Below are 24,888 nucleotides of genomic sequence, written 5' to 3' on the forward strand. Positions count from 1 at the left end.
GTGCCGCCGGGCGGCACGAAATCGTTGTCGAGGTACAGTCGCCGCCAGATCTATTCCTACCTTACGCCTGCCCGGCCTTTCCCTTCTCTCCCACCATACCCCTCCAACCCCCCTCACTCACACCCGCACGGCTTCTGTGCTGCAACAGGTACGTCCTCGTGCTCACCGCACCGCTCCCTCGGTGAAGGCTGGCTTTGCGCAGCGTCTGCGCCGTCGCCGCCGCCGGCTACGATTACCTATAGATAGCCCTAGCCTTTCCGCCTTGCCTGCCCGCTCGCTCTCCACAAGCGCGCTGACCACAATTCTAGAAAGTCCCATCACCATCTTCACTCCTGTCCTCATAAACTCGCGCCTGCCGACGAGTGACGAGTGACCAGTCGCGCACTACTATAGACCGCCGGCACTCCCCTTCGACCAACACTTTTACAGACAGCAATCATGGTCAAGGACACGAAATTCTACGACCAGCTCGGCTGCTCGCCCGATGCGACCGAGTCTCAGCTCAAGACCGCATACCGCAAAGGCGCCCTCAAGTACCACCCCGACAAGAACGCACACTCGCCTGAAGCCGAGGAGAAGTTCAAGGAGATCTCCCACGCATACGAAGTTCTGTCAGACTCTCAAAAGCGCCAGCTCTACGACCAGTATGGCGAGGAGGGCCTCGAGCAGGGCGGTGGAATGGGCGGTGGCATGGCCGCCGAGGACTTGTTCGCTCAGTTCTTCGGCGGCGGCGGTGGTGGCTTCGGCGGCATGGGTGGCATGTTCGGCGGCCGCGACCCTGGCCCCAAGAAGGCGCGCACCATCCACCACGTTCACAAGGTTTCTCTCGAGGACATCTACCGCGGCAAGGTTTCCAAGCTGGCGCTGCAGAAGAGCGTCATCTGCTCCAAGTGTGAGGGCCGTGGCGGCAAGGAGGGCGCTGTGAAGACTTGCCAGGGCTGCCAGGGCTCGGGTATGAAGACCATGATGCGCCAGATGGGCCCCATGATCCAGCGATTCCAGACCGTCTGCCCCGACTGCAATGGCGAGGGTGAGCAGGTGCGCGAGAAGGACAAGTGCAAGCAGTGCTCCGGCAAGAAGACCATCATCGAGCGCAAGGTCCTGCACGTCCACGTCGACAAGGGTGTCTCCAGCGGCACCAAGATCGATTTCCGAGGAGAAGGTGACCAGATGCCTGGCGTCGAGCCCGGTGACGTGCAGTTCGAGATCGAGCAGAAGCCTCACCCGCGCTTCCAGCGTAAGGGTGACGACCTTTACTTCCACGCCGAGATCGACCTTCTCACTGCCCTCGCTGGTGGTGCCATCTACGTTGAGCACCTTGACGAGCGCTGGTTGACTGTCGAGATCCTGCCCGGCGAGGTTATCTCACCAGGTAAGCATTCCTAAGTTAATATAACCTCTGCTGTCCAGTCAACTGACATTGTGATTTTCTAGGCGAGGTCAAGGTCATCCGCGGCCAGGGTATGCCCTCATACCGCCACCACGACCACGGCAACCTTTACGTTCAGTTCGACGTCAAGTTCCCGCAATCGATCAACGGCCCCGCCGACAAGGACGGCGCACCGACCACCATGACCCCCCAGCAGATCAAGGCTCTCGAGTCCGTCCTTCCTCCCCGGAAGCCCCAGGCCATCCCTCCACCCGACGCCATGACCGAGGACTTCCAGCTCGAGCGCGTCGACCCCATGGAGGGCTCTCGCGCAAAGGGCATGACCGACATGGACGACGACGACGACGAGATGGGCGGCGGCGGCGAGCGCGTGCAGTGCGCGTCGCAGTAAGCGCCCCGCGAGTCGGAGGAGGTTGCCGTTGAAAAAAGGTGCAGAGCAGGCGAGCATGAGCATTTGAACACCCCAAGATACCACACCCCCGTTCTCTTACCGGGGGGAACCTGAGTTTACAGCGACATTCCCGTATCAAGCCCAGGTCGTTTTCCTGCTTTGAGCTGCTCTCGCGCCAAGAGCATTCCCGATAGAGAGATTTTCCTGCTGTTTTTTTGGTCCGGTTGCTAGCATCTTGGAGGGAGCGGTCTGCTTGTTTGGTTTTCCTTCCTCCCTTTCATCGTCGCGTCAGCAAGGGTTTACGATGGTTAGAAATGATGTATGCATTTGGTAGCGTGCGCGCCTGGAAGCCTCCGGAGCCTGGCGGTCCTTTTGGGCGTCCAGAGACGTGAGGGGTTCCAGGTGTGGATTTAATGTTCCGATAGATCACTGATGGTTTTCTTCTTTTCCAATGCCTCGAGGTAGCCCTGCGAGAAAGAATTGGGATGCTGTAATTTTTGGAACGAAAATATCATCTCCACCCACGGTCACTATATGTAGGAAGAGGTGAAATGTCCATCATGGTTGTCTGCTTTCAACCTAGAGTTCCTGACGTCTCCCAAAACCGCACGGCCGGCCGACTGCACACGTGCTGGAGAATTGCACCTTCCTAATCCGTCCATAACAGGCAAGGGTTTCATTTGTGTTCTATTTGCATCGTGGGGAGCGACTGATGACTCTACAGACATTTGATTAACGACCAATCATGATAGAGTTATAGACCTGCGACGTCGGATTTTCCGCCTTGCATACATTGGAACCTTTCCAACTCATCTTTAAGCGACCATGATTTCAGTGCATAGCTTGACGGACCCAGTCGCCGCCAAGCAGGTGATTGCACCTGTTTTGCAACATCTACGGCAGCCGGAATACTTCGAGACGGCTCTGCCGTTGTATCGCCGCTTGCAATTCGGACGCTTCTTGGAGAGCAGCCATCTATTCACCAACCGGACTTTGGATCGCACAACAAACGCGGGAGCACCATCAAACCCAGAAGACTCCCCATGGTTCTACGCTTTCGTCGACCGCGGCTGCAGGCCAGAGACTGAGGTCTGGCTCTTCGGCAGCTGGGAAGTCGAGGCCCGATCTCCGAGCAGTCTCTCGTCTACCAACAACGACCAACCAAATGGATCTTCACCACCATCCTCTCCCCACGCCAAACAAATCCAATCCCTCCTCCTCGCCCTCACTCGCACCATCAAATCCGTCCCAACCCCACCCTCAATCCACCCCAGCGCCTCCATCCTCACCGCGCAAACCCAGCTCGCCTCTCCCCCCTCAACCCCCTCCCTCCCCGACCCCAACACAATGCTCTGGGGCGCCATCCACGCCCGCACACTCCCGCACCTCCAAGCCCTCAAGCTCCTCGCCACGCACCTCCTCCCCATAACCCCCAACCACACCTTCCTCTTCCCCCTCGAAACCCTCCCGCCCCCGACCCCCTTGCCCCCGAACCTCCGCTGGGGCCGCCCGCGCCCAGAGCACTTCCCGCTCATCCGCTCGCGGACGGGGATCGCGCGCCAGGACTTCACGCTCGCGCGGCTGCCGGGGCTGGCCGTTTTCCCCGCGGACGAGGAGGACGCGGCGCCCGTGGCGTGGGCGTTCGTGGGGCTGGACGGGAGCCTGACGACGCTGCACGCTGAGGAGTCGCATAGGAGGTTGGGGTTGGGGAGGGCGCTGTCCGCGAAGTTGTTCCGGGAGGAGATGGGGAGGTTTTGGGAGGAGGGCGTGGAGAGGGTGGCGCATGGGAATGTGATGGTGGGGAATGAGGCGAGCGCGGCGATGTGTGCGCGGTTGGGGGGGAGGGAGGGGGAGTGGGTTTATTGGGTTATGGTTGATTTGGGGGGTTGGTGATGGGAGGTTAATGTGCTGGGGGGTTAGAGGAGGGAAGTTGCTGGGTGGAAGGGCTGGGACCGATGGCGAAGTCTGTTCAATGGAGTGCGAGTGCGATTAGTATCTCCTTCATGCTCCACGAGGGCCTCCACGGAAGAGTTGGGTCGATTACAGTCTTAGAGTTGGTCGAGCCAACTGATTGATCCTGGCTCCGATCGTAGCTGCCAGGGCCATCCGCGACAGTATTGCATCTCGAAGAAGCAGTCTTTCGAAGGTTCATGAGAGGCTTGAAGTCGGCAAAATTGACAGCTTGATCCTCTAAATTTGACTTCTGGTCATAGTCGTAGTAAGTGCTGTCGGTTGTTGTGTCACAAGACGTCGATCAAAATGCCGGAAACGATGAAAAGTTGTCCATGAGCGGCATTGTGTGAGCGAGATCGTTCGTGACCTGCCGCGATCTACCGTCAGCATCAGTAGTTCTGACCAGCCTAAGAACGCTCACGGGTTTCGCTAATCTGTTCGGATGCAACACACCACGATTGGTGCACGTTTCTCACGCAGTCGGGGCGGCTTCCGGAAAATCGACAGTGCTACCGAATCGAGGTTTCTCATCGGCAACAGCATTCTAGCACTTCATCGAAGCCTCTGGTCGTCGAAAGGCAGCGAATTTGCCTCGACTCCAATATCCACGGTACGAGACCTGCCCACAGGCAGTACTGTGCAAAACGTGCGTGGTGCTTAGAGAGGTATGCTTGCAAACAGAGCGGCTGTGATCCGCTTGGCAAAACATTTGCAATGCTGGTATGACGGTACTTCTCTCAGCCGCATGCCAAGTTGGAACGCCGATACATATCCTGTGATAGTCGAGATGCAGAATTGTTCGACGGCGGGACCAAGATCCCCGATTTCCTTCATCTTACCGTAAGCAGGAAAGCGATGGGAGCTCGGCCAGGTACACGGACGGAGTATTTTTGTCACTCGCGCAGCATCGTTTGCTCTTCGATCCGTCTCCCCGGTGTCACCAGCTCTTTCGCACAAGGCACGTCAAGGCCTCGCGATTACTCCAAGGGCTGTGTGCGGTCTGTCCCAATCTTCCGTCATCACTGTGGGGAAGCGAGGAGAATATCCACCTTGTGAATCAAGTTGCGAGCACTGACCAGCGGCGAGACGGTGGTGTTTCACGGGCAGACACAAGGGAGACGTATATGACCAGGTCCCGGGAGACGCACGACGGGAAGCGCATGTAGGGTCGCACATGGGCTGCAGGCGTCCAAATTCCCCGACTGGCCAGCGGGCGCGGTATCATGGTGAGCACCTGGGTGGCAGACGGAGGAGAGAGCGAAGGGCGCTCGCTCGTGGGGCGGCACAGGGTGTGATCAAATGGCGGCCACGATGCGATGCCAGCCGTCTGTCACACAGTGCCGCGCCCGCGCATCGCGGCGACGGGTGATGGTGCCCAGGAAGTGTGGGAGGGCTGCCCGGCGGTACAGCACAGTGAAGCAGTGGGGATCGTGTGCGTGCAGCGCGGATCTCGAGGCACGGGCGGTGGGCGATGTTGCAGCAGCGCGCGGTTGTTAGGGTCGGGCGAGGCATGCCGCCTGCGTGCCTGCGTGCCTGCGTGCCTGAGCCAGCCGAGCGAGTGGGTGCAGCAGCCTGAGCCCGCGCCAGCCAGCTCCAGCCCGCGCCAGCAGGCCAGCCGGAGGCTCGAGGCCCGAGCTTCCCTTCTCACATCATGGCTTTGGCTGCTACGCCTTGCGCCCGTGATACTCTCGCTCTGTATCAATCCGCCCTCGTCCTCACTGCCGCCGCTCCCCTCCCGCCACGCCGCCTCTCTCCGCCGCCCCGCCGCCGCCGCCCGTCGCGACGAAGCTTGGCGCTCCTCCCGCACGCGGCCCTCGCAAGCTCTCTGACATCAACAAAGCGAAGCTCCGGCCCTCGTCCACTCGCACGAGCACCACCTCACGCCAAAGCTGCAGCGTTCCGCAGCAGCCCTTCCTCGCCCGCCGCTCCTCGCCCGCCGCCAGCCTCCTCGTCTGAGCGCCCATTGTCAACATCGGCACTCCCCCCGAGCGCTCTCGCCCGCGCCTGGACGCCACGGGCTACCGTGGGCTGGAAACCCACCACCGCCCGCGCGGGGTCTGGCGCCCATCCGTCTCAGGTCGCCGCTTCAGGCCGCCGTAGTCAGAAAGGATGGGTGCGTGCATGTCAAGCGGAGGGAACGATGAGGGCGACCAGAAGAAGCGCAGCCAGATGATTGACCGGGGATTGGAGGAGGACTCCAAGAAGCTGCGCCGCGAATGCAAGATTCTGCTGCTCGGTAAGGACGCTGCCACCACGCATGTGCTGCAATGATGCCGCACGCGTTGGGCACCCATGTACTGCCAGTCGTGCTAACGGCCCCCTCACAGGCTCCGGAGAAAGCGGCAAGAGCACCATCGTGAAGCAGATGAAGATTATACACCAGAATGGCTACACGAATGACGAGCTCGCACTATACCGCCACACCATATACAAGAACCTGGTCGACTGCGCGAAAGCGCTCATAGGCGCCATGCGACAATTCGAGATCGAGGTCGAGAACCCGGCGAACAAAGAGCACTGCGACTTCTTGATGGAGTACTCGGTGGATCCTGATCCACATTCGGCCTTGGATCCTAGAGCAGGGCAGGCAGTCGCCAGTCTTTGGAAGGACCCTTGCATTTCAAAGGTGTTTGACCACGCGAATGAGTTCTACATGATGGACTCCGCTCCCTAGTGAGTGCTACTGATGTACTGAGGTTGCCAATCTTCGAGACTGACACTAGCACAGTTTCTTCGACGAAGTCGACAGAATTGCAGCGCCAGATTATGCACCCACAGAAGCGGACGTCTTAAGAGCAAGAACCAAGACCACCGGTATCTACGAGACACGATTCCAGATGGGACAGCTCAGCATACAGTAACTAGACCACGACGATGAGACGAGCATGTGCATTGTGCTGACCTCCTATTAGTATGTTCGACGTAGGCGGTCAGAGAAGCGAGAGGAAGAAGTGGATCCACTGCTTCGAGAACGTCACATCGATTATCTTCTGCGTGGCTTTAAGCGAATACGATCAAGTGCTGCTTGAAGAAAGCAGTCAGGTACGTGGTTCAAATTGACAGACAAGTGATGTATGCTGATATGCTGACCCTGCTTAGAACCGCATGATGGAATCTCTTGTACTCTTCGACTCAGTCGTCAACTCAAGATGGTTCATGCGAACATCCATCGTTCTCTTCCTGAACAAAGTGGATCTCTTCCGGCAGAAACTGAAAAAGTCACCGCTGGGTGAATACTTCCCTGATTATTCAGGTGGAGACGATGTCAACCGCGCTGCGAAATATCTCCTCTGGCGATTCAATCAAGTGAATCGTGCTCATCTCAACCTCTATCCACAGTAAGTTTTCGTGCCAGGTCTCCACAATTCGATCGTGCTAACAACCGTGCAGTCTTACGCAAGCAACCGATACCTCAAACATCCGCCTTGTCTTTGCCGCCGTCAAGGAGACCATTCTTCAAAACGCGCTCAAAGACTCCGGCATTTTATGATGACCGCTGAGGTTTCACGAAATCTATCAGACTCTTCGACATTGGCCGCCTTTCAACACCAAACTATCAACCAAAAAACGACACCCACCCGGGACAAAAAATCACCGATCTCTCACGCCCAGACGAAAACCCGCCATCTTTATACCTCTTATCTTTCAAGAAAGAAAGTCTTCTTTTTCTTCTCGCCAGCTTCAACCTAGGGAACCTTATTAGCGGGAGTTATATTGGCGCTCTCTCTTTGATTTCCGACCCCGAACGGACAGGACAGGCGGATTTGGTTCGGGACGGTCGATCTGCTTATACTCCTTTCACGCTGTTCTCCTTCTTTCCTCTGATCTGCTCTTCTTTCCTTTTTCTTGTGTCTCTTTTGGCCAAAGCACTTGGTGAGGCTAGCAAGCTTGCTTTGGTGGTCTGTCTGTCTGCCTGTCTTACTGAACGACCGGATCCGTGGGAAAATGGGAAAAACATTATTGGAACCTGTTGCCGCTGCTGCTACTGCTGCTGCTGTTGTGTCTCTGAGGTGGGCGGGGGGTTCTATCGTCGATTTAGTGTCGTGATCTTGAAATCTGTCTACTTCTGATATGCCGGCTTGATGGCAGCTCTCATGTCTCTCCGTGGCTGGTCCTGTCTCATCCGTCCCTGAATGCTCAAATCATTGATGAGACGGAAAACACCGAGTGATAAGCAAGTGAATGAGCGGATCCGAGGCACTACTCGCTTCGCACATGAACGGCTTCAAATGCCCACAAATTTCATTATATTGTAAGATATCGCGGCTTGTCGACCTCGTTCACACAGTAACCATGACACTAGCGTTCTTATACCACCCCAACAACGCATCCTCCCCGCTCCGCATCTGCGTCTCCTCCGGATAGCTCCACCGCGCGAAGAAGTCCTCGTGCGTCGAGACCCGCGTCAGCCGCCCCGTGATCGCGCGGTACACGTCCTCCATCACTCCAAAGTCCGTCGGGAACAGGATGTCGAAGTAACCCTGCTGCACGAGCGGCGTCCGCACGGGCACCGTTTTCCGCTGGTACCGCGTCTGGACGACGGGGGCGTTGAAGCCCGGCGTCGCGTTGGGCAGCGAGTGGAAGTCGGACGTGATGAGCCGGTGCGCGGGGAAGTGCCGCGAGAGGATGTGGAAGAAGTGCATCAGGCGCGTCGGGATGTACTCGGGCAGCGTCAGGTTGGGCGCGAGCGGCATCCGGTGGCGCAGGTCGCGCACCCAGCGCGGGTTCTGCAGCGGGTGCGCGTACTTGCGGTCTCGCGAGGCGACGTCGCGGACTCGGAGGAAGCGAGATGCGACGGGGTCGAGCTGCTTGGTGTAGAACTCGTAGAAGTCGCCTTCGGCGTCGACGAGGACCTGGCCTTGCAGGGGCTCGTCGGTGAAGGGGTCGTAGCGGATGACGTCGTGCGCGAAGTTGTCGAAGACTTCCATGGCGAGGAAGAAGCAGGGCGTCGGGACGTACTGGTTCCAGTCGAAGATGGACTTGTTGATGATTTCGACCTTGTCGGCGTGCCCTTTGCTGGCCGCCTTTGTCTGGAGGGTTGCTAGAGATGCACTGATCTCGATGATGCGGAATTTGGTGCGCGCGTAGACATCTGGGTCGGTCGCGCGGATGTAGTCCAGGATGTTCAACATCAAGGTGCCGTTTCCGGCACCCATTTCGTAGATTACAAGATCGTGGTAGGGGAATAGGCTGATCTTGTAGTTCGCGACCATATATCTCGCAATTGCCTCTGCATAGTACGGTTTGAACAGCTCAGTTGGGGTATGCCAGAGCTGCCTAGCCTCGTTGTATTCAATCTCGTCCAGTTTGTCCTCAAATTCTGTGTAGCGCTCTCCGAGTATGCGATGGAACTCCGGCTCGTCTCTGATCTGATTGAATTCGAATGGCGCGCCCGAGCTGAAAATCGACACGTTTTTGCTGAAGTACCCGTAGTGCGGATTGTACAGACTGTCCTCGATAAAATCTCTCATGAGCATCTTGACTCGTTTGGGCCGCTCTTTTCGCGAGCGAAGCGCATCTGCCGTCACCATCGGGTATTTTTTGAACTCCTCTTGCCTGTCCTCCGGGAACGCATCCGTTCGCTGTTGCCAATTACTCTCGCTTGTCGTCTTGACATCCTTCCGTGATCGTGTCCTTGGAGCTGGCGGCGGTGGAGGTGCTGTTGTTCGTTTAGGGGAGGTGGGCTGTCCGGTGCTACTTTGGCGCCATTGCTGGTGGCAGACGACTGGCTGCAGGTGTCGGCTTTGTTGGCAGAAGCGGTGCGTCGCAAGACGTCGAAAGAGTCCGTTGACGGCTGGAGAGTCCATTGTTGTTCCGGGGCGTGTCGCAAAGCGCTGTCAAGCAACACCACAGCATAGAGGTGTTGTCGCTGGAGCTTTGCTCCGCGGAGGTGAAGCTGCCTCCAGTTCCCTCGCGGACAGACGCGATCGCAGGCCTTCAACCTCGTGTCTGTTTTGAAAAAGGCACTATCACTTCGAAACCATTTAGCTGAAGAGCACACTTGTCTCTGCTATCATTGTATGGGCGCATAGTTGAGACGGCGCGAGAATTCCCAACATTGTAGGAGCTATGGGCGTGTTCGCGGACGTGTGGGCCCAACTGTGGGCGAGTATGCTTGACAACAAGGGCAAACTCACTGCATCGGGCGGTTTCCTAGTCGGCATCATCCTAACCCTTACTTTCAAAGACCTCTACCCAGACCTAGAGCATTCTTTCCAGAAACGTATACGCAAGCTTCGCCACCAGGATGTCCGCCATCCATTGCCAGGACAGCCAGACTATGTCCGATTGGAAGATCACACTCGCAAGGCTTCCAAGGCTGTCATTGACAAGACTGACGCTAGGAGAAGCCAGGCGCCGGACGAGAAGCTGATCTCTGTCGGTATCGAAGGTCTCATCGGAAACACGCCACTGTTCAAGCTGAGGGCTCTTTCTGAGGAAACTGGATGTGAGATATTCGCAAAGGCTGAGTTTCTGAACGGCGCCGGAAACTCTCCTAAAGACCGCGTGGCGCTCTCAATGATCAACATGGCAGAAGAAGAAGGACTTCTGAAACCTGATCGCGGAGACACTGTCTATGAAGGCACCGTTGGCTCCACCGGCATTTCTCTAGCTGCGGTCTGCCGAGCTAGAGGCTACAAAGCATACATGTGCGTGTTGTCAATCATACAATCATATACCAAGGCCATTTTATCTAATCTCCATATAGCTGTATGCCCAACGACGTTGCCACTGAAAAGTCAGACTTGCTGCTCAAACTGGGTGCAACTGTTGAGCGTGTCAAGCCTGCTAGCATAGTCGATCAAGACCAGTTCGTGAATCTCGCCCGCCGTAGGGCTCAAGAGCACACAGACGATCCTAACAGACCCGGCCGCGGCATTTTCGCTGACCAGTTCGAGAACACTGCGAATTATTTGGCACACCAAAGCTCGACAGGACCGGAGATTTACGCGCAAACAAACGGTCAGTTAGATGTTTTCATTGCTGGTGCAGGCACGGGAGGCACGATCAGCGGTGTTGCATTAGCCCTCAAGCCGCTTCTGCCGCAGATGAAGGTTGTTCTTGCAGACCCACAAGGCAGCGGTCTATACAACAAGATCAAATTCGGCGTTATGTTCTCTCCGACTGAGGCGGAGGGGACTCGTCGGAGGCACCAGATCGACACCATCGTCGAAGGCGTCGGTGTCAACCGCTTGACGCAAAACTTCTCTGCTGGCATGGATTTGATCGACGACGCGGTCAAGGTCAGTGACGAGCAAGCCATGCGTATGGCTAGATGGCTGGTGGAGAAGGAAGGTTTGTTCGTCGGAGCCAGCAGCGCAGTGAACTGCGTGGCCGCTGCTACCATTGCCAGGCAAGAAGGCCCGGGCAAGAGAATAGTCACAGTGATTTGTGACAGCGGCAACCGGCATTTGAGCAAGTTCTGGAAGGCAGCAGGCGAGATCGGAGGACAAGATGTTGAGTTCACGCTCGATGAAATTCTTGAATTTAAAGGCTGAGATTGCAAGAGTGTGACACGTTCAAGCGCTCAAGCCCCTCTTGATGCACACCGACGAATATAGCCACATCTCCAAGAATGATCTGGCAAGGCTGGATGCACAGGGATCGACTTCTACGAATGCTCGGAGCACGCCCGGTCCATTGATTCGTCTCGACCATCGAACCCGTGCGTCACCAAGAAAGCGACACGAGAGCATGCAACATCTATGCTATTGCTCCAGCATCCATGACGAATATACAGAAGCGCAACATTACCTCCCCTCTGCTACAATCCAGGTGCAATAAACCACTATTTGCGACGGAGCGTTAGATGAATGAACTTTCTGGTGCTTTGGCATGCTATGACACCTCGGAACACTTTACTTTACCAACGTCAGCCATGGGTCGCTACAAACCCAATTTAACACTGGTGTGGTAATACTATCAGAGCCTACGGCAACATTTACAATGCAACACAAGGCCGCGATCGTAATGAATGCAACCGAAGAACTTCGAGCCTTCTCTACTGTTATTTCTCACACAACGAGCTGCTCTTGCGAGGCACTTCCATATGATCACATCGCATCTACATTACATCAAGGTACGAATGAGATTCAGAGCAACAAATGCTTAAACTTGCAGCAACAACCCGCAATGAAAACCTAGGCGAATCACAGTATGCATGGCATGGAGTTTCTGTATTTGGGAGTCCATTTACGAGACTAATGGTCCATTTATCAAATATACCTAATCAACCAAATGGTAGTTTAGTTTTCGATGGCTCTCTTTTGTGCGCATACCTTCAGCTTTTCATTTCTAGCCTCACATCTGCTCGTTCGGCTCATGAGGTGCTGTTCTCGGCAGCAAACAGCCGAGGCTGTGCTTGAATCATCTCCAACTCCAACACCTCACGCAGTCCTTTCCATAGAACATCCAATCTTTGGATCAAGATATACAAATACATTGATAAATTCTCGCACATACTCGTCATACTTGATCCTTCAATGTCGGCAAATGTGCTAGGCTAAACACGACTGTATTTGCATAGGATGGCGCTCACTCCTGTGGTAGTCGGCGTCGGCGACTTCGTCAATAGGTCAAGGCTCGTTGAAGACGCAGTAGAACCCCTAGAACTTATGCTCAATGCGATCAAGGAGTCCATCAACGATACTTGCCTGCAAGATTCAGCCGCGAACGAGTTGCTGCTTGCTATTGACAGTCTCGATGTCGTTCGAACCTGGACATGGCCATATCCCGACCTGCCCGGGCTTATCGGTGATCGACTGGGTATAGCGCCAAAAAGAAAGCACTACACTGATCACGGCGGCAATCAACCAGCACTTGTCTTCGATGAAGCTTCACGTAGAATTTCAAGGGGCGAGAGCAAAGTGGCGATCGTGACGGGAGGCGAGGCGTTGGCTTCCTGTAAGAATTTGGTCCCTTGTCCATCATCTCTTCGATGCTAACAAATCGGAGTGGCTTCATGTGCTGCAAAGAGACAGCTCCCTCCGCCAGGATGGTCACCAATCAAGGAATCCGTGAACGAGGTCTTCTCGCCAACCACACGAGAATTGAAGCCAGGTGCGTTACCTGGCGCCTGGAAACCTCCCATCTCTGACACGTACACAGACTTGGGCTCGAAACATTCCATAGGAAACCCGATCCACATTTATCCCCTCTACGAGAATGGATTCCGTGCGTTTCGTGGACAATCAGTGTCCTCAAACAACCATGAGTCTGCCCTTCTCTATGAACAGTTCGCTAAGGTGGCAGAGGCAAACAAGTACGCTTGGAATTACGGCACAAAGGCAGAAACAACACAGAGTATTGGAACACCAAGTGCGAAGAATCGGATGATCTGCCACCCATGTTCGTTCAGCCGGAATCAAGCTAATGACATCTCAAGCTGACAACTATGTCAGACCCTCTGCTGATGAACGCCTTCAACAACATCAACCTTGCCGCAGCGTGCATAATCACGTCGACAGACTTTGCTCGCGAATTAGGCGTGCCTGAAGAGAAATGGATCTATCCTCTTGGCGGCGCCGGTACTCAAGACAGTAGTGACTGTAAGAGATTCGCACCATTTGAGAAACCTGCACTTTATTGACAAATTGATACGCAGTCTGGCATCGCCCCGACTTCCACTCGAGCCCATCGATCACCCAATCTCTCACAGCGGCTCTCCAAGCGTCGAACATAAGCAAAGATGACATCGATCTTTTCGACTTCTATTCGTACGTGTCTATCTATCCGTACCTAAATTGCTTAAGGATTCACTGACAAACCTCCAGCTGCTTTCCAATCGTCCCCAAACTAGCCTGCCACCACCTCTCTCTCCCCACTATCAGCCCACCCAAGCCAATCACTCTTCTCGGTGGCCTCACGTCTTTCGGTGGTGCAGGGAACAACTACAGCATGCACGCTCTCACCGAGATGACACGTCAACTCCGGCAGAAGAAAGGCCAGACGGGCTTGGTCCTCGCTAACGGTGGCGTGCTGACGTACCAGCATGTCGTCTGCCTCTCTTCTTCGCCGAGGAAAGACGGTAGTCCATACCCTTCGCGCAATCCTCTGCCTGACATACTGTCGAGCCCTGCGCCTGCGATTCAGGCTGAAGCGAAGGGCGCTGCCGTGATCGAGGTCAGTTAGCACTCTTTGTTGTAACGCTTGTGTTCGACGACTGACCCCGATCTCTAGACTTACACCGTGGAATATGCGCGCAATGGCGCTCCGAAGTGCGGCTATATTGTCGGCCGTCTGGCATCGAACAATCATCGTTTCATCGCCAATCACGCCGACGAGCATACGCTGCTGGCACTGAGCAGCATGACCGAGGAGCAAATCGGCAAGAAGGGCAAAGTATGGACGGTGGAGGGAGGCAGGAATGTGGTTGCTCTTGAGGGCGAGGGAGCGAAGCTCTGAAAGACGAGGTAGATAGGATGACATCGGACGCAACTCAGACATGTCAACGACCAGAAAAAATCTCCCTTCATGTATGCGGGTATCATCATTCAAGAACTCGGTAGACCAATCGTACGAACTCAAAGAAATAAATGCTATCGTCCATGCTCTGCAGCCTCGTCCTGCGGGCCCACCTCGTCCTCTTCTTCGACGCCGTTCTCGACGCCTTGTCGTCGTCTCCGAGATCGCCACCACTCTACCCGCAGCATGTCACTGAACAACGCACCCTGGCCCGACCGGCTATGTCTGCGACGTCGACCGCTCCGTGAACGCCTTCCTGAAGGCATGGTGTTCGAGCGTTGCAGAGCGGTACGAGGCTCTTCGGTGTCTGCGTCAGCGTTCTCGTCATCTTCCGTGCCGTCTGCGACAGCGACGTTCTGAGTGCTGCTTGAAAGCGGTCGCTCGCCTGCGGCTGATGCTGAAGCAGGGCGGGCAGAGCCTTCTGATGTGCGACGGTGGTTGGAAGCCTCGTGGTGATGGTCCGCGTCGTCTTCATCGTCATCGCCGTGGTGCTCCCAGATATTGTACACCTCTTTCAGGGTAGATGCGCGCTTGCGGCGCCTTGTAGTCGCGGGGGAGTGTGCGCTATTGCTGCCTCTGCCCGATCTGAACTTGCTGAGGAGCGGGCTTCTTTCACTGTGAGCCGAGCGCTGCAGATCTTCTTCTGATCCTGCTTCTTCGTCCGTGGGTGTGGAGGAGCCGGTGTCGGTGTCCGGTTCGCCGACGAAGCCCATGCCCGGTGCAAGCACGGTTTGGGGGATTTCGGCTTGAGCCATTTGGTGATGGTGGTGATGGTGATCATCGTCGCAAGTGTCATCCTCGTCTTCGAGACGCCAACTAAGAGCCAGAACGCCCGACAGAAGAATGACCGTGCCGAGCGCGATGAGGCCGGCGTGGAGCGGCGGCAAGCGATCTGTCTGGCGGAAGTAGATCAATCCGTCCAAGATTGCGACAATGTTGTAAATACAAAATACGAAGGGATACAGAACGCTCGTCGAGACGAGCTTCAGTCCCAAGTGCAGGTAGTAGAGTTGTGTGAGAGCCAAGATTAGGAATGCGACCACGAGCAGCCAGCTTTGGTATGATCGGAATTCATTGACTCGGTCAGTCAGGCTCCTGACAATTAGCTCCACTGCGCTCTTCGCGAGAAGGAGAGAGTGCGCGGAAAGGATTCCCGAAAGCATTCCATATGCCATGCCACGTATCAATAGAATCTTCGGGCTGTCTCTTTTGTGAACGGCGATAAAATGCCGCAGGGAAAAGTCCATAACCAAAATGCCGACGACAAATACCAAAGATAGTATGAACCAGATCAGGAAGTTGGGCTCCCATAGCAGCAGCAGCAATTGTTGCAGGTTATGGCTCGGTTCCGGCAGCGCAGAGAACAGACTAATCAGTACAGCGCCTCCAGCGACCAATGCTGTGCCTGCCACAGTCCTCCAAGTCCAAGCCTCTTTCAGTATCAAACTGGCCATTATGCTGTTGAAGACCAAACCGGACGCTTGCAATGTGCTCAGCAACGGCAGCGGCAGAGTCGTGATTTGGATGGTGGACCCGACGATGTTCGCAATCAAGAACAGGAACATTCCGACCTGCCAGCGCCGACGGCGGTATGGTGCGCGACGTATTTCGGTGTCTTCCTTGCTGTCCTCGAGCATGTGCGACTTGCGTTGAAGTGTGAGGCCGATCGATTGTACACATGTTGACAATAAGCCGACAATGATGCCCAGCGCAACGCCGGCGCCGGGTGAGATATCGCCCATATTGAATATGTATTGTCTGGTATTTTGGGCGAGGGGCGGTGTGTTGTTAAGTGGTTGTCGGGTGGAGGCGGCCGGTATTATCGCTGCGAGCGGTCCATGTTGTCAACGGTACGAGGCGAGTGCTTGCGACAGTAGCCGACAAGCGGACGGCAAGTTAATATCGAAGAGCTGAGTAGAACGAGCAAACACGGCCAGAAGCGTGTCGGCGAGCGCAGATGATGTGGGAATTGTGTGTTATGGCTTGGAACTCGTGACGACTCGCAACTGTCTCAGTGGCCGCATTGAGACAAGTGCGGCAAGCTGGAGGCGACGTCTGGGCCGATTGGTGCTGCGTCAGTGCCAGCGCCACCCAGGTGCCAGCCAGCCCGTGCCCGAACTCCAACGCCAACAACGAGCTTGCTACGAGCGATTGATAGAACAACCTCCATTGATCCAGAGAACCTAGATATATTGCGAAATCCCAAGTGAGACCTGCTTCTCATGCCTTGAAGTCTCGCTTTACAATAACTGAGGAATGCACACCACGCATAAACCCTATCCGATCAATTCGTGAGACTATCTTCTTTGAAACATCGCGTCTGCGTCCAGCAATCATACTCTGCCCACCTCATCGATCGCGGACTGCAGCTACGGGAGGCCGAAAATCCTGGTATCCATTCCAAAGGGCGGAGGAGAGGTCTCGGTTGTTGGCAGGGCGTCCGCTATGTGCTGGGAGGCGTCTCCGTCTGGTATTTCTCCGTACTCAAGCGGTATGTCTATACGGTTCTGTCGAGTCTCATAGCCGATACCAATTATATTACGGTAGAAGCAGGAAGGTGAATTGTCGCTTAAGATAGCTAATTTATAGGAATCGTCATCCTTCAGATGAAGTACCGACTGCTTCCTGGTCAAATATTGTCGCTTCCAACGTCGTGATAGCATACTCATTCGCATGAGAAGTCTAGTACGTCCAATAGCCCTTCACGATCCCGAAGACCAAGTGAAGTAACCTGTCTCTACATGTTCCGTCGATGGAAGGGATTTCACCTCGGAGCATTGACTCGAAGCCCTGGCGTTGGATCTAAATGGCTTGTCTTCTCGCTCGAAGACTTTGTTCCACGGAAACAAGTGTAATTCGATCGGCTTGAAGTCATTCAGTACAATGGGTACTCCACCAGGTTGTTGTGTACTCGAACGGAAGAGACGACCTGCTTCTCTCCCTCGTTCCGTTCTATCAGTCCATTAATCCCTCCTGATCGTCTATCAATCTTAAGCGATAATCGTGAGGAGGTTTTTGACCCAAGTTACAAAGCGGCCTTGAAAGGTCCGGTGATTACCTGTGGCTACCACGGTGATCATTTGTGGAAGTAAGAGCATGATTGTGGTTCTTGGTCTTCTTTGATTTGGCTTCGGTATCTTTTTGTTGCTTTTGCCTTCTCTAATTGCAGCAGTCTTACATATGCAGAACGGAGATGCCCCTACTACTTACCTACTAACGCCACAGCGATATACTAGAATGTAGAACGACATGATGAAATTAGACTTAGAGCTAGGGGCTTATTAACTTGTTCTGAGGCTAGGATTGGGCAAGCCCCGATCCGACGAAAGCCATTGCTACTGACCCACCAACTAGGCCCCAAACGCCATTATCGAAGCCTCTTGGACCCTTTGCTGCAATCCATGTGTCCGTCACACATACTAGAGTCCATGCAGTCAGAATCACCCCCATAGCCTTTTGATTGCTCTCCCGATGAAACCAGATAAGGGCTCCTGCCACTGCAATATCACGGATACCAAGGAATTGCATGGCTTTGACGTTCATGAGCCGCCCCTCTTCTGTTGTCAAATTCGTAATTCCTAGAGATTCTGCTGCGGCCGACGGTGCAATTATCGAGAGTGCTCCGAGGCCAAAGACAAGGCCAGTGACGCCCAGACCCACATGTCGCCATGTTGAGTGGCTAAGTAAGCGGTTTGGAAAAGCCATGTTGACCACTGATCATCTATTCATAAGCATTAGAAAGGAAATTGAATTGATTGTTTTTGGCGGACTGACGCGGCTCTGTAGAAGGGCTTGACCTCTGCCCTATGCGAAGGGACAAGATCGTTGGGCGAGGTACTGTATTGAACTGTCTTGTTTAGGACCGATGGAACATTTTGTTCCAGGTTATATACATAATGGGCTCGCGGAGTATAGTGCATGAGCGGTGACGCGGAGGATTTCCGCACAGGGGACGGTATCTCCTAGAGATTGGTAAGACAAGAGCTCTGCCCTACCTGAGCTGATATTTCGGCTGAGAAGTATCCGATCCCGAGCTCGGTTAGCTCGTCGCCCGCCATAACATATGCATAGCATTGTGAAACTACGGCTTTGACGGCGCCTCTATGCAAACAAGTCTGCTTGAGCTCAGTCGATGATCACAAGCCCTGTCTTTGCAGCGACGAACGTCACTCCTATCGCGGTCAGTAGCTTGATTATTACGAGACACTTTGCCAATTTTCTCATCGCTGGAACATGGCGGCTATGTCCGGCGACCAAATATATGCACATTTTGGAAGGTTAGTAATCATTTGCCTTGCTGATCGCCAATCTGTGTGTAACTATGTCAACGTGGGTAAAGGCCGGAGCACCCTGCTGTCGAAAACATCTGCGAAAGTGTCAACGTTCTTCTCTTCACTCTCCCCTTACTTCCCACTCCCTTCACTTGACGACTACTCACCATGGCAAGCAAGAAAACGATAGTTGTCCTTGGCGCAACTGGTAACCAAGGCGGATCAGTTGTTGAGACTTTCCTCCAAGCCGGTCAATGGAGCATCCGCGGTGTGACGCGCAATCCCAACAGCGAGAAAGCTCTAAAGCTCGCCAGTCGTGGCGTTGCGGTCGTTACTGCTGACCTGAACGATGGAAACTCTCTCGACGCAGCTTTCGCGGACGCGCACGCAATCTTCATCGTCAGCGACTTTTGGGGCATTTACGGAGACCCAGCAAACGCTACAAAACCTGCCCAAGGCGAGACTTTGAACTTGTGGGCTGCGCGCACTGAGAAGCAGCAACTTGTCAACGCTATTGACGCTGCTTCAAAAGTTCCCTCTTTGGAACGCTTGGTCTTGTCCAGTCTGCCTAACTGCTCGAAGTGGTCTCGTGAAAAGTACACCCACGTCTATCACTTCGACTTCAAAGCTCAGGCCGCCGAGTATGCTCAACAAGCTTACCCAAACTTATGGGCGAAGACGAGCGTCTTCCAGCCCGGGTGGTTCTTGGGCAATTACCTCAGCAACCCACTGGTCCAGCCTAGACGTGTAAGTGATATTTCTTGAGATTTCATCTATCTTGAACGCACGCAGTAACAATTTCTGCTTTAGGAAAACGACGTCGTGGTATTTGCCAGTAGCGTCAAAGGCGATTTGAAGCTGCCCTTGATCGCTCCGGACGAAGACTCTGGTCCACTTGTCAAAGCTTTGCTTGAAGATTCTCCTGGCAAGAATCTTATAGCCTATCGCCAATGGATGTCTCTAGAGGAGATGGTTGAAATATTCGCTAAGGTTACTGGTCTGTCCGCTCAATACGTAACTTTACCCGCTGGGGAACCAGATCTTCCTCTTCCTGAAGGCCTGAAAGCGGAGTTGGATGATAACTGGGCATACTTCAATGAGTGCGGATACGAAGCACGCGATGACCCAACTGTGATTCACCCAAATCAGGTATGTCAGGCCGTAGGTAAATGAAACCTCAGGAGGGGCGCTGACCTAGTAATAGTTGGAAGAATGTCCTAAGCTAGGAAGCGTTCGTGAGTGGATACAGCAACAGGACTGGAGTTTCGTAGCCAAAGCGAACTAGGACTATGGTTAGGCATGGGTCTGCCGCTTGCTGGTTCGATTTCGACACGTGGGTCGGGAGGTGCCATAACATTCTCCTTAACTCCATACCACCAATGCATGATCCTTTCTTCCTCAAATTCCAGCCCCAAAGATAACGATTAGGATGTAAACGAGAGGTGGTCGCTGTTGCATTGAACGATCCGACGGGATCAGTTTTCGACGAACGAAGCTTCAATGACAGTTAGCTCGGAGAAACCCACAGACATTTAATCGCGAGATCTTCCCAATAGCCCTCTTCATGTAACTTGAGTGAAATTACATCGTTGATTTTGAGCAGGAATTTGACACGTTCTCGCTGCAGACTGCCCCTGACAATAGACGTTTGAGCGCCTTTGATGACCTTCTGAAGGTTTCGCTGGATATTGTTTTCCTGTCTCTTCCACCTTCTCTAGAGTGAGGTTCACGCGAAAGCCTCTGCCGTCACTGGCATAACGGGTGTGATGGGCGCTGCAGAGACTCTGGACTTTCGTGATGAATAGGGCTAGAACCTACGTAAGTAAAGTCGATTCCCTCTGATTTCGGGGCCGGTGACTCGGCGAGAGGCTTCACAAAGTCCTTCTGCACTCTTTGAGGGTCCAACGGTATGGCCAGAGCCACGGTCTCTGTGAGGCCTAGTGCCGGAAGCTCCCGAGGAAGCTCCTACACCTTCTGTGGACCTTAGTAGACAGAGGGCAATGACATACATCTTCTATCAGCCGCAACGAGTACAGTCCGCCTCTGCTACAGCACAACGACCGACCACACATCAGCCACGGGATCGCCATATCTCACGGTTTTCACTGCTAAACCTCAATCTCGTACTTGACGTCACTTGTCAGCCAGCAACAACCACGTCGCCGGCACCCACCTCCCTACAACCGCCCAATCACCCACCCACGCACACCAACCCCCACCCAACTCGCCCACCATGTCCCAAATACACAGCATGTCCGACTCGCAAGTCGACACGGAGCTGCGCAAAATGACGGCCTTCATCCGGCAAGAAGCGCTCGAGAAGGCGCGCGAGATCCACCTGAAGGCCGACGAGGAGTTCAGCATCGAGAAGTCGAAGCTGGTGCGGCAGGAGACGGCGCGCATCGACGCCGAGTACGAGAAGAAGAACACGCAGGCTGGCATGAGCCAGCAGATCACCGCCTCCACGCTCGCCAACCGCCAGCGCCTGCGCATCCTCAGCGCCAAGCAGGAGCTGCTCGACGGCCTGTTCGAGGACGCCGGCAAGAAGCTCTCCGAGCAGGTTTCGGGCGGCAAGGGTGGCAAGAAGGGCAAGGGCGGCGCGGACTACGAGAGCGTTCTTAAGGGTCTCGTCCTTGAGGGTTTGTATGCGCTGGTAGAGAGCAAGGTCTCGGTTAGGTGCAGGAGGAAGGACAACGAGATTGTCAAGAAGGCTGTTGAGGCTGCGAAGAAGGAGTACTCGGAGAAGATGAAGGGCAGGGAGGTTGAGGTTGTGATTGACGAGAAGGAGAGCCTTCCTGAAGAGTCGTGAGTCCCTCCCTTTTGATTATCCTCGAGCGCCATTGGCCTGCTCTCAGTACAGTTCGACAGACGACTGACTTTGTTTGACTATCTAGCGCTGGCGGCGTATCCATCCTCAACGGTACCGGCAAGATCGAAATCAACAACACCTTCGAGGAGCGTCTGAGGCTGCTCGAGACCGACGCTCTGCCTTCCGTCCGTCTGTCGCTGTTCGGCGAGAACCAGAACCGCCGCTTCACTGATTAAGCGGGCTGTGGGTCCATGATTCAATTGCCGGACCGGCAGTACGAATAGAATGTGAGCGATTAGGGACAGTTGCACTGCTGTACGCAAGGCTCTTCGGCCATTGTAGATATGTTTTACCTCGCGGGGTTGAATTTTGTTTGTTCTTGCCTTTTTGATAGTCATGTTTGCTCTATAAAACTACCTTCTGTCAAGTATGTATATGAGCGTTCTCGTCCGCCGCGCCCGCTTCGGCGTCGTCAACCACTTTGTCCTTCCACGTGACCTTGTGCTGTTTCCCAGGTCTACGACAGTGTTCAGGGCTTCCAAACGCGGCTCTCTCTGGGCCACTTTCCTCCTCCCGCTCGCCAGAATCCGCAGTTTCTTCGCTTTCCGCGCTTCTAGACTCATCAATGGTCACGCTCCCCGCCCCTGCCCTCTTAACGAAGCCTTCCATGGCACCAGCACCCATCCCCGGCCGGTCAAAGACACCTTTCCGAGGCCTCAGCCTAGTCCTCACAGCGTTCTCCAACCGCAAAACGAGCCTCTCAAGCGCGCTCTTCGCCTCCGTGCGCTTGAGGTGACTCGTGCCAGCGTCCCTAATCTTGCTGCTCATGAACCTCAGCTGCGCGGTCAGCGCGTCGATCTGCGCGTTGAAAGACGCCTCTTCCGGCGCCTGGGGGGCTGGTTTGGCATTGAAGAGGCTCGTGGATTGCTGCTTGGGTTGAGTGTTTTGGCTTTCGTGGAGGAAGGCGAAATCGGAGAAGCCGGCGTCGATTGCGATGTCGAGGAGGTCTGTGAGGCAGTGCAGGTTGTTGTAGTCTGTGGACTCGGAGATTGCAAAGGATGGGTGCTTCTTCAGTCTTGCTAAGAGCCGAACGCCTGTGGAGGGAGAGGTGAGGTCGAGTGCTTCCTCTAAAGATGCCTCGAGGAGGATGTGAAGAGCGAGTCTGCGGCGCAGTTCGTGAAGACGATAGGAGGTCGCTGGTAGCGCAGCAATGGCCCGCGAAATAGGGTATCGAGAGATTAGAGAGGGATCAAGAACTTGGCGGATTGTTTCTCGAAAGATCGTCTGCAGATCCGTATCCTCGCTAGAATCCAGGATTGAGAGCATGGCCTGCTCTATGTCCAGTCGTAAGTCGACGTTTCTGCGGACGTTGTCGTCACTGCTCAACAAGATGAGCTCGGCAAAGGCGCACGCTTTATTCACCGGAGAGATTCGAGGAGCCAAGACAGTCATCAACCGCAGAACGTGCGGGAGATTATGTGGGACCGAGGCATTTGCTGCAGATATACGGAGATCCTCGCAATCTCGAATCGTTTGGCCCTCGAATATCTCGCTCAGGGAGAGAGCCGGTTCTTCAGAAAGCTGCTGGCTTTGTACGAGAGCACTTAGAACCGTGACGTATGATTGGCAGAGCTCCTCAGAGGGTTCCAGGGGTATACGACGTTGCAGCCAGGAGGTCATACACGTCGGCAGTCCCTTCTGCGAAGCCACGGTTGCCAGGAAGCCAGAGCTGCACGCCAAGGACCTCTTCGTCTCATCTCTCATAAATCCCAAGCCGTATTCATTCAGCTCTTCTGCAGGAAGGTCGATGTCAATAGGAGGTTGTCCACCCTCGCGGAAAAAGTAAAAAGATTCCTCTCCACGCAGGGCCTCGGTTCGGTCCATAGCCATCAGCATTCTTTCCTGCTCGTCACTGTCTTCGGCCAGAGCCGCAGCTACGTTTTTGGTCTCGGCCTCTTCCAAAGCGGTATTCTCTTTCAATTCTCGCGACTTCTCCGCCTCCTCCACGTAGGCTTCCAGCTCTGCGATCTTCTCATCGCTGGCAGCTTCTCGCGCACTTTGTTTGGCAATTCTGAGTAAGCTGTGCTTGTAGCTTGTCGCAGGCGGAGGTGACAGCGGCCTCCATGATTCCCTCGCTCGTTGTTTGATCTTCTCTTTCTCCAATCGGCTGCTGGCTCTCGTCGGCTTCGAGCTAGTGGACATTTTGGAGCCGCTGTCTGTGTCCGGTCCAGGCGGAGTAAGCTTGCGCTTTTTGCGTGGCGCGAAAGAATCGAAGTCCGCAAGCTCTTCATCGCTACTGGCAGAGGACATACTGGCAGAATCGGAGTTCGTCACCGCTGGGATGCCATTCTTCACGATGCGTCTGCTGGAGCTCTGCGAGCTCATGCCGGACATGCTAGTGAGCGTGGAGAAGGACGAGAAGGAAGTATTAGGTGCCTTGCTGGGCTCTTGTTTGGGCATCTGAGTCGGGGCTGGCATAGAAACGATCCTCACAGGCGAGGGGATATCCACTGATTGAACCGTCCGCACCTTTTGAGGCGTCGCTTGGGACGGCGAACGTACTGTAGTTTGGCCCGAACTTTGTGGTGGATCATTCCCAAATGCTCCTAGCTCAGCCATTTGCTTCCGAGGCGATCTTCGCGTGGGAGTTGAGTTGCCTGATCCCATTTGGTGCAAGGCTGAAGCTGTGGTTTGCAGCTTGCTAGGAGGATTCGGGTCATTTTTGCGCGGGCGACCTCGGCCGCGCTTCACTGGAGGAGCCGCATGCTCTTGCGATATGCGCCGTGAAAATGATGGCTTTCCATGTTGCGACTGAGGTTTGTCGAGCGCTTGAGCTTGTGATGAGCTGGGCGGGGCCACGACTATCTCATCCTCCTCCTCTTGCTGTGGAATGCGGTTCTTTGGGATCGTGAACGGCTTGAAGAAATCAGTAATGTTGCCCTTTTTCTTGGACATTTTCGCGCGCCATGCGCTTTGCGACACGGCGGAGAAATGAGCAGCGCAGAGGGGTCAACTCCAAGCCGATGCGCTCCAGCTGTCTCGCGGAACGGACGCGATGCGGCGCGTCTGGAAGCACACACGAGGTCATGTGATCGGCTAAAACCAGCAAGTCCAAACCCCTCAGAATGCTTGGCCACTGATCAATCTCAGCGGCATGCATTCTCTTCATAAAAATATGCGCGGTGAGAGCAGCGAAAGGGCGAATTCCTGCCTGAGACGTCTGGCTTTTCCTAATGGCATCAACCAGTCCCTCGCGCACATGGAGATGACTGCTCAGCAGTCTAGGCCTGATGGTAGCAGCTTAGAAAGCGATACCTGAACCTTAGCCGAATGTTTTTTCGTCCCTCGATCAATCTCCGTTCCAAAATCCGGTGCTCGGGCACGCTTCCCTGAAACGACAGCCAAACGCCCGTACCGCGAGAGCTTGACAGCGCTCTAGTCTCTCGGCAACGATCGCTTAGGGTCACGCTCGCCGTAACCACGAGGCGACGGCCATGGCCTGCGATGCGATGCAACCACGTCTAGACTTTTCTGCGAGTCGCAACAGTGCACACGGACGCCACTTGATACAGCCTACAGTGCGCACCAAGCACATGGCGGTGGCTTTCCC

At 54.7% G+C, this 24,888-nt stretch overlaps 9 protein-coding genes across 9 annotated transcripts; 7 read left to right on the forward strand and 2 right to left on the reverse strand.

Annotated features, from left to right (window-relative positions):
* The first annotated feature begins 45 nt into the window (after positions 1-45).
* Positions 46-2,332, forward strand: WHR41_04962 (uncharacterized protein). Its single transcript, XM_069373568.1, has 3 exons — positions 46-148; positions 309-1,372; positions 1,435-2,332. Exons 2-3 carry the CDS (start codon positions 439-441, stop codon positions 1,779-1,781), a joined length of 1,281 nt encoding a protein of 426 aa, XP_069228886.1. The 5' UTR covers positions 46-148; positions 309-438; the 3' UTR covers positions 1,782-2,332.
* Positions 2,333-2,606: 274 nt separating this feature from the next.
* On the forward strand, positions 2,607-3,674 carry WHR41_04963 (uncharacterized protein; the record flags this gene model as incomplete). Its single annotated transcript, XM_069373569.1, has 1 exon — positions 2,607-3,674. The coding sequence occupies one exon, from the start codon at positions 2,607-2,609 to the stop codon at positions 3,672-3,674; it is 1,068 nt and encodes a 355-aa protein (XP_069228885.1).
* A 2,112-nt stretch (positions 3,675-5,786) lies between these two features.
* Positions 5,787-7,829, forward strand: gna-3 (Guanine nucleotide-binding protein alpha-3 subunit). Its single transcript, XM_069373570.1, has 6 exons — positions 5,787-5,970; positions 6,062-6,407; positions 6,463-6,591; positions 6,647-6,776; positions 6,834-7,072; positions 7,125-7,829. The coding sequence occupies exons 1-6, from the start codon at positions 5,844-5,846 to the stop codon at positions 7,222-7,224; spliced, it is 1,071 nt and encodes a 356-aa protein (XP_069228888.1). The 5' UTR covers positions 5,787-5,843; the 3' UTR covers positions 7,225-7,829.
* Positions 7,830-8,014: 185 nt separating this feature from the next.
* Positions 8,015-9,541, reverse strand: WHR41_04965 (uncharacterized protein; the record flags this gene model as incomplete). Its single annotated transcript, XM_069373571.1, has 1 exon — positions 8,015-9,541. The coding sequence occupies one exon, from the start codon at positions 9,539-9,541 to the stop codon at positions 8,015-8,017; it is 1,527 nt and encodes a 508-aa protein (XP_069228887.1).
* Positions 9,542-9,661: 120 nt separating this feature from the next.
* Positions 9,662-12,075, forward strand: WHR41_04966 (uncharacterized protein). Its single transcript, XM_069373572.1, has 2 exons — positions 9,662-10,384; positions 10,444-12,075. The coding sequence occupies exons 1-2, from the start codon at positions 9,804-9,806 to the stop codon at positions 11,231-11,233; spliced, it is 1,371 nt and encodes a 456-aa protein (XP_069228890.1). The 5' UTR covers positions 9,662-9,803; the 3' UTR covers positions 11,234-12,075.
* Positions 12,076-12,262: 187 nt separating this feature from the next.
* Positions 12,263-14,270, forward strand: WHR41_04967 (uncharacterized protein; the record flags this gene model as incomplete). Its single annotated transcript, XM_069373573.1, has 7 exons — positions 12,263-12,638; positions 12,690-12,794; positions 12,843-13,082; positions 13,136-13,282; positions 13,339-13,450; positions 13,508-13,856; positions 13,914-14,270. The coding sequence occupies 7 exons, from the start codon at positions 12,263-12,265 to the stop codon at positions 14,136-14,138; spliced, it is 1,554 nt and encodes a 517-aa protein (XP_069228889.1). The 3' UTR covers positions 14,139-14,270.
* Positions 14,271-14,272: 2 nt separating this feature from the next.
* WHR41_04968 (uncharacterized protein) lies at positions 14,273-15,940 on the reverse strand (the record flags this gene model as incomplete). The annotated part of the gene is made up of 1 exon (XM_069373574.1): positions 14,273-15,940. One exon carries the CDS (start codon positions 15,938-15,940, stop codon positions 14,273-14,275), a length of 1,668 nt encoding a protein of 555 aa, XP_069228882.1.
* Positions 15,941-18,276: 2,336 nt separating this feature from the next.
* On the forward strand, positions 18,277-19,872 carry WHR41_04969 (uncharacterized protein). Its single transcript, XM_069373575.1, has 3 exons — positions 18,277-19,216; positions 19,280-19,618; positions 19,674-19,872. Exons 1-3 carry the CDS (start codon positions 18,638-18,640, stop codon positions 19,752-19,754), a joined length of 999 nt encoding a protein of 332 aa, XP_069228881.1. The 5' UTR covers positions 18,277-18,637; the 3' UTR covers positions 19,755-19,872.
* A 575-nt stretch (positions 19,873-20,447) lies between these two features.
* WHR41_04970 (uncharacterized protein) lies at positions 20,448-21,757 on the forward strand. Its single transcript, XM_069373576.1, has 2 exons — positions 20,448-21,274; positions 21,364-21,757. The coding sequence occupies exons 1-2, from the start codon at positions 20,703-20,705 to the stop codon at positions 21,512-21,514; spliced, it is 723 nt and encodes a 240-aa protein (XP_069229026.1). The 5' UTR covers positions 20,448-20,702; the 3' UTR covers positions 21,515-21,757.
* Positions 21,758-24,888: the final 3,131 nt, after the last annotated feature.

This window comes from Cladosporium halotolerans, assembly GCF_011745625.1.
Source record: "Cladosporium halotolerans strain TM138-S3 chromosome Unknown Sca17, whole genome shotgun sequence".
Classification (NCBI taxonomy): domain Eukaryota; kingdom Fungi; phylum Ascomycota; class Dothideomycetes; order Cladosporiales; family Cladosporiaceae; genus Cladosporium; species Cladosporium halotolerans.